The 11,726-nt window shown below is 40.5% G+C and overlaps 3 protein-coding genes across 3 annotated transcripts; 2 read left to right on the top strand and 1 right to left on the bottom strand.

Annotated features, from left to right (window-relative positions):
- c15h6orf62 (chromosome 15 C6orf62 homolog) lies at positions 1-3,984 on the top strand. The gene is made up of 5 exons (XM_067613036.1): positions 1-1,635; positions 1,795-1,971; positions 2,062-2,187; positions 2,329-2,463; positions 2,596-3,984. Exons 1-5 carry the CDS (start codon positions 1,507-1,509, stop codon positions 2,719-2,721), a joined length of 693 nt encoding a protein of 230 aa, XP_067469137.1. The 5' UTR covers positions 1-1,506; the 3' UTR covers positions 2,722-3,984.
- A 1-nt stretch (position 3,985) lies between these two features.
- acot13 (acyl-CoA thioesterase 13) lies at positions 3,986-6,159 on the bottom strand. Its single transcript, XM_067613038.1, has 3 exons — positions 6,000-6,159; positions 5,657-5,841; positions 3,986-4,429 (listed from the first exon to the last, which is right to left on the bottom strand). The coding sequence occupies exons 1-3, from the start codon at positions 6,081-6,083 to the stop codon at positions 4,270-4,272; spliced, it is 429 nt and encodes a 142-aa protein (XP_067469139.1). The 5' UTR covers positions 6,084-6,159; the 3' UTR covers positions 3,986-4,269.
- Positions 6,160-6,360: 201 nt separating this feature from the next.
- tdp2b (tyrosyl-DNA phosphodiesterase 2b) lies at positions 6,361-9,607 on the top strand. Its single transcript, XM_067613034.1, has 7 exons — positions 6,361-6,645; positions 6,934-7,055; positions 7,826-7,975; positions 8,194-8,285; positions 8,457-8,575; positions 8,666-8,836; positions 8,928-9,607. Exons 1-7 carry the CDS (start codon positions 6,499-6,501, stop codon positions 9,207-9,209), a joined length of 1,083 nt encoding a protein of 360 aa, XP_067469135.1. The 5' UTR covers positions 6,361-6,498; the 3' UTR covers positions 9,210-9,607.
- The last annotated feature ends 2,119 nt before the right edge of the window (positions 9,608-11,726 follow it).

Genomic DNA, 11,726 nt, shown 5'->3' on the forward strand with positions numbered 1-11,726 from the left:
TTTGTAGTTGTCTGCGCAGCCATTTTGGGGAGGCTTGTGGATCGACGAGCTTGTGTTTGTGTGCCGTTATTAGCTGAAAAAAACACACACACAAAGAAACCAAACGGAAAAAACGTTGGACGACTCGCCGTTAAATATGGGCCCGCCGGGAGACACGACACGCCACACGTCGACTGAAAGAACGGAGGATTTCAGCTGGATTGTCGATTTATCTTGACATGGCATGCAGCAGGGCGAGCCGGAGGTTGTGACGACTGAAGAAAAGAAGAGAGAAAGAAAACAAGCGCAGCAAAACACCTCGAAACTTCAGACGTGCAGAAAAAAAGGGGGCAGATTTTGTTAAGCTAACGTTTCTTTTGGCCGTTGGTTGTGCTGTTGATTCCCTGGCTGATTTTTGTCGATGAAGTTGTTGACAAGACACGACTGGAGCAAATAATAACCAAGCTAAAAATGCTGAGCACAAGCAAAACCAGTTAAGTCAGTCAACCCCTGCAGGTCTCTTGACTCTTACAGCACTGGCAGTCATATTGAGCCAGGCGAGAAAATGTAAACGCGTGGAAAGATGACTGTACGCTAGCTAGCCAACCACACACAGGCCTCAATTAAGCCAATCAGTCAGAAGATAAGATGTAGCTATATCGTCGGTTCACTACTAGTTAGTGTCGGGAAGTGAATGCCTAGATTAGCTTGCTAGCTAGCTCACCTTAGCTAGTGTGCTAAAAATACGCCCGCATCATGACTATCAGCAGTGGCAGCACCGCAGGCCGTGGGCCAAATGAGTGGCAGTAAAAGTCAAGGAAATGTCAAGTTACTTTCGCAGTAGTCTTCGATGTTACCCGGTGCCAATATCTCCTGGCATCTGTATTTATCTGCCATGTTCGTCTGTATCCCCAATCTGTCTGTAACACGCACATAACGCAGTCTCGACCGAGAAAACAAACACAAAACGACAGCCATGGATGAGGGACTTTGAAATGACCCAATTAATAGAATATTTGTCTGCTTGCTAGTCTCTGTAGTCCTCAATTTCACTAGCAAAAATATATATCGCCGATATGGGTTTTTTATGGTAGCAGCCGCTTCTGTTAATTTCAGTAACATTTACAGAAGAAAAGTCAGTCAAATTTGAGTTGCTCTTTCATTTAAATCTCCGTTGTAATCCCGTGTCGATGGCAGGTTGAAAAACAAGCTCATTCGGCTTTAAAGTCATGTCTTAAAACATGGATTTTTGAACAAGTAATAAGGAGATGTAGTCTTAGCTTGTTGATCATTCCCCTCCTCAACACTGCCCTTTTTACAAAAAAAAATAAAATGACTTAGTTTTCTTTTTGATTTGCTGACCTTTTCAGTTGGTAGTTAGTGGGTATTTCACAGATCTATAGTTGTTTGATGCGTTGTTTCTGCAAAGGGTAGCTAGCTCCATCCTTTATCCAACGTATAAATACAAAAGTAGAGTGTAGACAAAATATTCTGCACAAGAGAAGACGCTACCATCAAAATCTAACCATGGGGGACCCAACTTCACGAAGAAATCAAACAAGAAATCGACTTCGAGCTCAACTGCGGAAGAAAAGGGAATCTTTGGCTGATCAGTTTGACTTCAAGATTTATATAGCCTTCGTTTTCAAAGAAAAGGTTTGTCAGCATAACGAAGAATTTAGAAATTCCTTACATGATCTTAAAATGCATCAGTCCCATGGCAGCCAGTGTCCTAGAAAAACGTGCTCCTCATTACATAACCAAATCAAAATGATTAAATATTTGTCTTTGCCTGTTTTTTTTTTGTCTTTACAGAAGAAGAAGTCTGCACTTTTTGAGGTAGCTGAAGTGGTGCCAGTGATGACCAACAACTATGAAGAAAACATCCTACGAGGTGTGCGGGATTCCAGCTACTCTTTAGAGAGTTCAATAGAACTCCTGCAAAAAGACGTTGTGCAACTACACGCCCCCCGATACCAGTCGATGCGAAGGGTAAGTTAGCGAACCATCTAAGGAGCGGGGATGGTTTGAAGAAGACAACATCTTGTTAACATGTGTTAATACATTGTTCTTTTCCCGCAGGATGTGATAGGCTGCACACAGGAGATGGACTTCATCCTTTGGCCACGCAACGATATTGAGAAGATTGTCTGTCTGCTGTTCTCCAGATGGAAGGGGGCCGATGACGAACCCTTTAGGCCTGTTCAGGTCAGAGCTTGACACCTTCTCAGATCCCTCAAGCTGTAAATGTTTGAAGGCTGTTATTGTAACTGAATGCTCTGTCTTTTTTTATAACTGGATGTACCAAAATGGACTTCTTAGCTCATAAGTCTATCATCTGATTCACAGGCCAAGTTTGAATTTCATCATGGAGACTACGAGAAGCAGTGCTTGCATGCTTTGGGTCGTAAAGACAAGGCTGGAATGGTCATGAACAACCCAACTCAGTCTGTATTTCTCTTCATGGATAGACAGCACTTACAGGTGAGTCAGTATAGCAGAGAAAATACAGCATTACAGTTGAGAAAAGCTTTCAAAGATGGCACCACCAGCAGCTGCTTTATACAGCCTCCAAACACACTTTCTACGAATGTTCTCCGTCTTAATCTTTTACAGACTCCTAAAACCAAGGCCACAGTTTTCAAGTTGTGCAGCCTCTGCCTGTACTTGCCCCAGGACCAGCTGACCTGCTGGGGTGTGGGAGACATCGAGGATCACCTCCGACCATACATGCCTGATTAAGGCCTCCTGCTCCATCCAGCCACATAGGGAAAAGCCCTTCCCCACCCTCCTGCCTAAGCCTTCAGAAGCAAATTGATGTACTCATCTCCACCAGTTTCCTTTTAAAAAAAAAAAAAAAGATTTGAACTTGTGCTTGGATCTCTCCTTTTTTGTTAACTACTCGTTCTCCCCTCCCTGACCTGAAGCTGATTCAGTTCCCATCCTTGTTTTCCCTCACGCTCCCAATGTTCCTCCTCTTCTCTCTGCCATTTTTGGATTGGTTCCCCAGTTGTTGTTTTTTTTTTTGTTTTTTGTTTTTTTTTAAATTTCACTCCCTCTTCATTCCCTTCTACTCACTCATCCAGTTTTGTTTATTTGAACCTGCACGAACATTGATTTTGAGTGGTTGGTTGTTCTCTTGGAGCCGCACTGTCAACAGCACCGGTCATTGAAGGAACTCTTTATGTTGCATCAAAAACAGGAACAAACAATACACAGGTCTTCACGGTGGTTCTCAGATGGACGTGTTTTATATCCTTGTTGTCATAAGAAAGGATTGTTAAAGCTTGTAATGTCAATGGGGTTTCTAGAACAACTTGACGCAATCTTTTGACCAAGGACAGGTGTGAATAGGTGTTAAAACACCCGTGTAAGCAAAGATAACAAGATGAACAATGTTTGTCAAATCATATGGTGTAGGTATTGCTTCTTATAAACCGCCTTAGTTTTTTGCTGGACTTTTAAAGAAATGTTTTGGTGTCATTTGCTTTCCTCTGAAAAATGCTAGGCAGGCCTTTGCTAAAACCTTGAGTGACTTGAAAGGCATTGTACACAAAGTTGAGACATGTTGGTTAGATGTTGAAGGTCATTGTCACCGTTCAAGCCGTTCATGCACTATTCATTTAAGCTACTGAAATCTGATGTTTTATGTTTTTGTTTTATTTGGGATGTGGGTTGGTGAGAAACTGAAATGGTGACAGACTTTTGTTTAAACTTAACGTACCTAACACAAGTTGCTGAAGCTAACTGATTTTTATTTTTTGTTTTTGTTTAATTTGACCTACTAAAATTAAGATAATTTGCTGCCATGCTCATCAAATTAAAATTGGGTTTTGCAGGCTTGCTTGTCAAAGAATATGAAGTACATAGTACAGATAATTTGTTGATTCAGTGTGTTCAGTTGAAAGGGTATAAGGCGTGTAACTTCTGGGTTTTTTCTGTTGATGATTCTCAAATCAATACTGCTGAGCATATCCCAATACAGTGCAAATTCTGAAAGCAGAACTCTTGTCCATTTGTTTTATTGCATGTGCATGAATCATTGATATGATGAGGTCAAGGTTGACTCTGGCTATACAGCGATTAGTTTCTCTATAACTGTCATATGTGACCGCGGTAACAAACGTCACTAAGTAACCAGCTATGCGCAGGATTTGTAGCACTGTAAACGACATTTTACACACAGTCAAACTATTTACAGGCACAGGTTAATATACATCTTAAGTGTCCATTGTTACAGTACAGTGACATGATCATGTGATCTACAGACAGGCACAGAGTGGAGACAGTTTAGCTGCTACCGAGGTGTTTGGTGTGTCTTCCTTGTGCTAAGAGCTTCCCTGTGGCCTTGTTGGTGAGGTCCACGGTGGCAAACGCCAACGACCGTCCTTGCTTCAGAACCTGAGCGGTGATGAGTACATCCTCTCCAATCTTGGCAGCATTCATGTATCTGTAAGATAGTCACATGTTTTGGGTTAAGATAATAGTGTGGAGATAAATTAATCTTAATTTTAAAGCAAGATATGACACATTCTCAAGGTTCCTGTTTCTGGTCATGAAAACCTGAACATATAATGATAATGAACATCAAGTTTTGTTTTCTTAAGTCTGGGCATTTGGGAGAATTTCTGAACACAGGTAAACAATTTAAATTAAAAATACACAATGAAAATCTTGCACATATTTACATTTGGCCACTTTTAGGCCAATAATCAATTTTTTTAAAGATGTATTCATTTTTTCTTCTGTTCTTTTTCTTCAACATAATTATATTCCCGGCGGTGTGGGAAAACTTGGAAATAGCATATAAACATTCATGTTAGGAAGTAAAATGTTCAGAAAAAATAACAATAAATTGAAAAAAACCCCCAACATAAATTCCAGATAAAAACAACTTAGACTCTCTTTCAGCTGACCTCTCTATTTCTAAAATCCGAGCTACAGCCCTGTCTGAAATATGTTAGAAAGTTGAAAAATATTCAACCTTTAGAAATTTTAGTGATTTAATGACACCTTTATATAACTTGAAAGTAAAATTACAGGAATAATTTGGGTTGAAATAATTCATAAAATGAGTGTGGTTAGTCTAAGTGCTTGCTGTGAATCTCAGATCAATGTCTCAACCACAAGGTTCCCACACCTTCTTAAACATTAAATTCAAGGACTTTCCAGGCCCAATTTCCTCAAATTCAAGGACACAACACTGCATAGTGTGATACACGGACCAAGGTTAATGACTGTTACAACAGACTTTTTACAATGAGAACTAGCAGGCTTTACAGAAGCTCACAGACTATGTGGTCTCTGGCCTTCAAACACAGCACAGCTAAAGAATATTCTATTTTTGCACAAAATATATACATTCAAGCTCTTTCAATGACCCAAGTCTATTTATGTGTGCTTTCAAAAACTTTCAAGGCCTAGATTTTTTTTCTCAAAAATTCACAAACTTTCAAGGATTTCATGGACCCGTAGGAACCCAGCAACCATCTGTGGTTAATTTCCCACATTTCACGTTACAACCATTGCAATTTGTGATGTACATTTCTACATTTAAGAGCTCAAATGTCCATTATTATTACATATGTTAATCTACAGCTGATGCAGGGTTTTCGGGGACCAGAGCGGAATAAATCTGAGGGTTTTAAAAAAGGTTTTAAAGGGTTCATGGACTCACGTTATGTTCATGTCCACACTGACCCCCGGTGCTCCCCTGTCACTGTACATGATAGCCACGGTGGAGATGACGTCGACCAGGGTGGCTGTCAGCCCGCCGTGCAGCGTCCCAAACCGGTTAGTGTGCTCCTCTTCCACCTTCATCTCACACACCACCTTCCCCGGGCTGGCAGACAAAATGTCCACCTGAGAAAACACGTAATTATCTGTCACAGTGCGAAGATATGTTTATGCAAAGCAGATATGCGCTGCATTTGTTGAAAAACAACAGAGTTACGGAGTGTTACCCATTCACAGAGAAAAAAAAATCTTGAAATGTGACGGAGTATGTTTTGTTTTTTTACCTTGTTCAGGACTCTGTCGAAGCCTGGGCTATCTACCATTGCTCTCATTACTTGTTTTATCGAGTTTAAAGACAACGAAACCATATTTAACTCTTATAAGCACGGCGGCCAATGTCAAAAGTATGTTTACTTCTCACCGGAAATAGTTGCGTTTGAAAAAATCGTCCGGGTGCAACTAGCCGAAATAGCTGAGCTGCGTATCAACCAGATTTGTTCATTAGAAAGCAAACAGCTCCGCGATAATGGCGACATATGGTGATATTCATTAATACTTATATATTGTGTATAATTGTAGATATGTTGAGTTTTAATAATGCGCAGTTAGCTGTTCTGTTGGATTTTATAAAGTTCACCCGGAAGCCTTTCACTGGTACACCTCAGATAACTTGCAAAGAGCGAAAACCATGGATGTATGAAGAAAAAAAACATGACGCATGTTTGCATTTAATGTCCACTTTTTTAAGTGTGGTTCTAGGAATTGAACAAGTGGATAAATAAAATGGCTGACACATCCGACTCGGACAAACCGTCAGTTTCTAATGTGGAAGAAAACAGAACTCGTCTCTGCGATGAGTTTGCTGCTGTAGCGGGAACTGATAGCGCTGTGGCTCAGTGCTACCTGGCAGAAAATGACTGGGAGATGGAGGTACAGTATCTACACCATAAAACACCTCTGAAATGTGACATTAGCTGGAGATTAAACATTACAGGTGGTGGCCAATATGTGCAATATTTTAATGCTGCTGCAGGTGATTTTGCTGATTGGGTGTCAGCCTCTCTGGCTAACAAAAGTGCTAAAAAAATTTTAAAAAAACTACTATGGCCTATGGATGAAGTAAATATCTTCATGCAGTTGGCCAACTATGGTTAAATAGACCCTCATTTATTTAACAGTGTGGTAAGCAAATATAATAATTATTCCCACCACTTTCAGAGAGCTTTGAACTCATTCTTCGAGGCAGATATGGAGAAAGTATTTGAAGTAGAAGATTCTCCAGAGAGAGAGACCGGACCCCCAACCAAGAAACAGAAGGTTGAAGAAAAACCTCGAGATTGGTAGGTGTGCTGTCTTCCATTTTGCTGTCTACGTTATTGTGCAATGACATAATAATAATAATAATAATAATAATAATAATAATAATAATAATAACTTTATTTATATAGCACCTTTAAAAACAGAGTTTGCAAAGTGCTTTGACAGACAGAACAAGAGCAGGATGCTCAATAAAAAGCAATAAAACAACAGAAGGCCAAACAGTAAGGCCAAAACAAAACAAAAACAAGACAAAGTTAAGACAAGAAGATACATTAGAAATAAGAAAAAGATAAAAAAAGACGGTAAAAAGACAACATCACATAAAAGCAAGTCTATAAAATTGAGTATTAAGAAGTGATTTAAAAGAAATCACTGATTCTGCAAGCTTCATCCCCTCAGGCAGGTTTTAAATCCAAGGGGCCCTGATGGTAAGAGCACGTTCACTTTAGATTTAAGCCTCGGGGGGCACATCTGAGGATGCAAGGCTGGTTCATATGGGGTCGACATATTTGTTACGTAGCTTGGAGCCAGACACAATCATGCTCTAAAAGTGATCAGTAAAATCTTAAAATTAATTCTAAATCGAACAGGATCGGAGTGACGTGATGTCGTCTGTTAAAACCAGTAACAAGCAGAGATGCTGCATTCTGAACTAGTTGGAGGCAAGAGAGTGACTTTTGGTTTATGCCAGAAAGGAGGGAGATACAGTAGTCAAGTCTTGAGAAGATTAGTGTGTGAATATAGCCAGCTAACTATAATTCTGAATTAACAGTTTCTGAAAATGTTGCAGCATAGATTTGACTGAAGACAGTCCCGCATCCACACGCAAACCCTCAGAGGAAGATGACGACAAACTGTCACTGATCTCCTGGAATGTGGATGGACTCGATACAGACAACCTTGCAGAACGTGCCAGAGGCCTTTGTTCCTTCTTAGTCTTGTAAGCCTGTGTTTATACATCGTAACACTTTGTAGGCATCATTTGATATTGTATTTAGCAATCAGGTCTTCTTGGTGAAACTCTGCTGACAGAGCTCAGAGTGTGTGACTCAGCTAGAGATGCTGTGTGTAGCTTAAGGGTGGTTTAAGCCTTTTAGGTTTCATCCCCCCCAAGTTATCAGATGGATCAGAAAGACAGTGACTCTTCTTTACATGTAGATACACTCCTGATGTGGTGTTCCTGCAGGAGCTCATTCCACCTTATGTCCAGTACTTGAAGAAACGGGCTGTCAGTTACCTGATCATTGAAGGTAAAGTTCAGAGATGTGTGTATTTTCACTGCAAATTTGTCTGCATTTGTCCTTCTAAACTCCATAGTTATCATCCAATGGTCTTTGTTGGTACATAGTTTCGCCTCACACCTGTATTATACAGGAGTTTAGCAGTTTAAACTACAGTCTCTCTTTACTTGGACTGACCAGGTGGTGAAGACGGTTACTTCACTGGGATGATGCTGAAGAAGTCACGAGTCAAACTGGTGGAGAGCGAGATAGTCACTTACCCCACCACTCAAATGATGAGGAATCTGCTTGTAGCTCAGGTTGGTGCACACACAGACAATTGTTCAAATAACCTAAATCATTGTACTTGAATTCATAACTCGTTGTGATGTTGCTTCTTTGCAAATCAGGTGAATTTCAAAGGCCAGAAGCTGTGTCTGATGACGTCCCACCTCGAAAGTTGTAGGGGCCACGCAGAAGAGCGGATGAAGCAGCTGCGAGTGGTGATGCAGAGGATGAAGGACGCACCTGACGATGTCACCGTCCTGTTCGGAGGGGACACAAACCTGAGGGACACAGAGGTCAGTCATCGGTCTTTCTCACGCAGTGTTGTCCATACATGTAATCGCAAATGTACCTCTTTACTAACACATGGCCCGGCTCTGTTTTCAGGTGGCAAAGGTGGGCCTTCCCTCCAGTGTCTGTGATGTCTGGGAGCGGCTGGGCAAGCAGGAGCACTGCCGCTACACATGGGACACCAAAGCCAACAGCAACAAGACTGTTCCCTACGTCAGCCGCTGCCGCTTCGACCGCATCTACCTCCGCCCGGCAACCAAGGATGGAGTCCCGCGTCAGGCCCCTGATCACATGGCCTTGGTGGGGCTGGAGAAGCTGGACTGTGGCCGCTACACTAGTGATCACTGGGGGATCTACTGTAGCTTCTCTGCCGGGTAGAGAGGCACAAAACAAGCTGAAATACAAAACTTTTGTTTAGATAAGCTGGTCTAGTTTGCTTTGTGTGTTTTACAGTGCCTGTAGAAACACCAGTGTTGGTTCCAGACCTCAATAATGCTTTCTCTGTGAAAGATAATGTTCTGACCTCATCTAAAGGTTGGTTGCCTGTAAATTTATCATCTTGATTTGATTAGTTTTATTCTCCAGTGTGTTCTGGATGGAGTCTCTGCTCAAGCTTTTTTTTCTGCACATAAGAAAAGAGAAATAAATAAAACCACCTATAAATGTCAAGATACTGAAGTTGGCAATGTTCTGAAATTGATTTTAGAATGTTTTTGTTTGCAGAAAAAAACTTCAAACTTCAAAAACTTCAAAATAAATACAGCTGTTATATTAAAGGAATGAATGTGTTTGTTTTTTGCAATTATTGCAGCTTTACTGTACTAAAACATATACAGACGACTGTGCTGGTGAAGTGGATGTAGTGTCGCCATGTGGCCACAAGAGAGCACTAGAGAAACAAACTTGCAATGTTAAAAAAAAAAGGAACATTTACAGTATCTACATAGGCAATACTTTAATGAAAGAAAATGTAAAAGATTAACAGATAAAGAATGAGTGTTGATAAGATAGAAAATCTAAGATAATATTGAATATGCAAAGAAACCAGAGTCTGAATGATGACTCCAAATTCAAGCTATTGTGGATGAATGAATAAAAACACTGGCAGCTCACTATTATTTAATCTATTAGTCCATAAAGTAAATGACATAAAGTCTCAGAGGAAAGAAAAACAACCAAAAGCAAGTTGAAATTGGGTTGATGTAATCCACTGACACATTTATAACCCTTCACACAGTTCAACTAATCATTCATTTTTGTTGTTTTTTAATCTTCCAGCTATCCTTGATTTTTAATGACATTACTATAACTACACTAATTGGCCTTTTTCACAGCTGACATATTGACCTGTCATAGCAGGAAAGCACAGGTGTAATTAGTACTGTTAAGCCTTTATTAATATAATCAGTTACACTTGTGGTTTTCCTGCTATGACATGTTCACAGTTCTGCTGTGAAAAAGGCCTATTAGCACGATGCTGCATGTAAAGATTTATAATCTTAAACATTCTTCCTTATGACTGTGTCGCTGTAGGCCTCAGTTCCACCCCGAACCAGATGTAACCTCCTCCTCCTCACACTCCCCCGCCAACGCACTGTCAAGACGTCTCCCTCGCCTCGCTCAGTAAGGCACCCTTCAAAACTGAGTGTGTTTTCATGTTTACTCAGTGCCGTTTTTTTTATTTTTTTACAGCACAGTCTGAGGAAGAGCTGACCTTAGGAGAGGACACAGATGTGACTTTTCCCTGGGAGCAGGCGTCATCAGAACAGGCCTCCCTGCTTTGTTTGTCCCCCCTCGCTCCCTGCTTCCTGATCAGCAAGGGCACATGAACTGAGTCTGAGAATGAGCTTTCTCTTTTTCTGATTCATGCCACATCCAAATTTAAGCTACAGTATGGTGCCACAAATCTCTGAATTTCTGATTATTCTGTTGTTTTGGACTGAGCCTTTAATATTTCATGGGTTTGGGTCTATTAAATGTTAGAAAAGGTGAAAATGCCCATTAATGTTACAACAAATGTATTTTGTCCAACTAAAAGTTTAAAACCTAAAGATATTAAGTTTACTATCACATTCAACAAAGAAAAGCAGCAAATACTAACATTTGACAAGCTGGAACCAGGAAAATTTTTGGTATTTTTACATGAAAAATGACAAATTAATCAGGGTCATCAAAGTGGTTGCAGAATGTTTTTCTTTCTTTGTTTCAGCTCTAGTTTTTCAGTTCAGTTTAAGTGGTAGACATTTAGTGTTGATAGATATTGTGATGCAATTAACTACATAAAGACATAAAAACAGATTAAGGTCAGCATCCTTGTGACTGAGGGATCAGAGGATACAAATTAATCTCAGCATCAAAACAGAGCAGAATGGATATCACATGCAAGTAAGTGTAAGGGAGACAAAGATAAAAATCTGAAATCTGAAGTTGCTTCCCCTGAAGTCCTCCAGAGAAATACTTCTTTTTCCTATTTGTGTTCTCAGCACTTACACACTACAGTATGGAGGAGGAGAGCAGCAGCAGGTCATGTACTATAGATGGTACAGATGGAGGCAACAGCTGTCTGGGCGAAGAAAGTGGTCACGTGATGTATCTGAGTGGCCTGAGCAGGGTACCTCAGCCAGAGACCGATCAGCGTCTCCCTCCTTCACAAATCCATAAACATCCGCACCACAAGTTTCCCTCCGGAGGGCTGCATGGACATATTCCAACATCATCTCACTCATACAGTTTTTGTTTCTTTTTTTCTTTTACAATTTCCCTCTTGAGATGTGTTTTTTCAAGCAACCGACAGCCTCACAGATGTATTTTTGGAGTAGCCCTCAGTGAGAAGCAGAGCTTTTCATTTGAGGCCCGTCAAAATGAATATTCTTGGTTTTGCGTGGACGTATCTGT

This window comes from Thunnus thynnus, chromosome 15 (assembly GCF_963924715.1).
Source record: "Thunnus thynnus chromosome 15, fThuThy2.1, whole genome shotgun sequence".
Classification (NCBI taxonomy): Eukaryota; Metazoa; Chordata; class Actinopteri; order Scombriformes; family Scombridae; genus Thunnus; species Thunnus thynnus.

Coding starts and splice junctions, on each gene's coding strand:
- c15h6orf62 (XM_067613036.1), top strand. CDS start 1,507: ATGGGGGACCCAACTTCACGAAGAAATCAAACAAGAAATCGACTTCGA. Junction 1,972..2,061: donor GATACCAGTCGATGCGAAGG/GTAAGTTAGCGA, acceptor CTTTTCCCGCAG/GATGTGATAGGCTGCACACA. Junction 2,464..2,595: donor TGGATAGACAGCACTTACAG/GTGAGTCAGTAT, acceptor AATCTTTTACAG/ACTCCTAAAACCAAGGCCAC.
- acot13 (XM_067613038.1), bottom strand. CDS start 6,083: ATGGTTTCGTTGTCTTTAAACTCGATAAAACAAGTAATGAGAGCAATG. Junction 5,842..5,999: donor TCGACAGAGTCCTGAACAAG/GTAAAAAAACAA, acceptor GTGTTTTCTCAG/GTGGACATTTTGTCTGCCAG. Junction 4,430..5,656: donor AGTGTGGACATGAACATAAC/GTGAGTCCATGA, acceptor ACTATCTTACAG/ATACATGAATGCTGCCAAGA.
- tdp2b (XM_067613034.1), top strand. CDS start 6,499: ATGGCTGACACATCCGACTCGGACAAACCGTCAGTTTCTAATGTGGAA. Junction 7,976..8,193: donor CTTTGTTCCTTCTTAGTCTT/GTAAGCCTGTGT, acceptor CTTTACATGTAG/ATACACTCCTGATGTGGTGT. Junction 8,286..8,456: donor CAGTTACCTGATCATTGAAG/GTAAAGTTCAGA, acceptor TGGACTGACCAG/GTGGTGAAGACGGTTACTTC.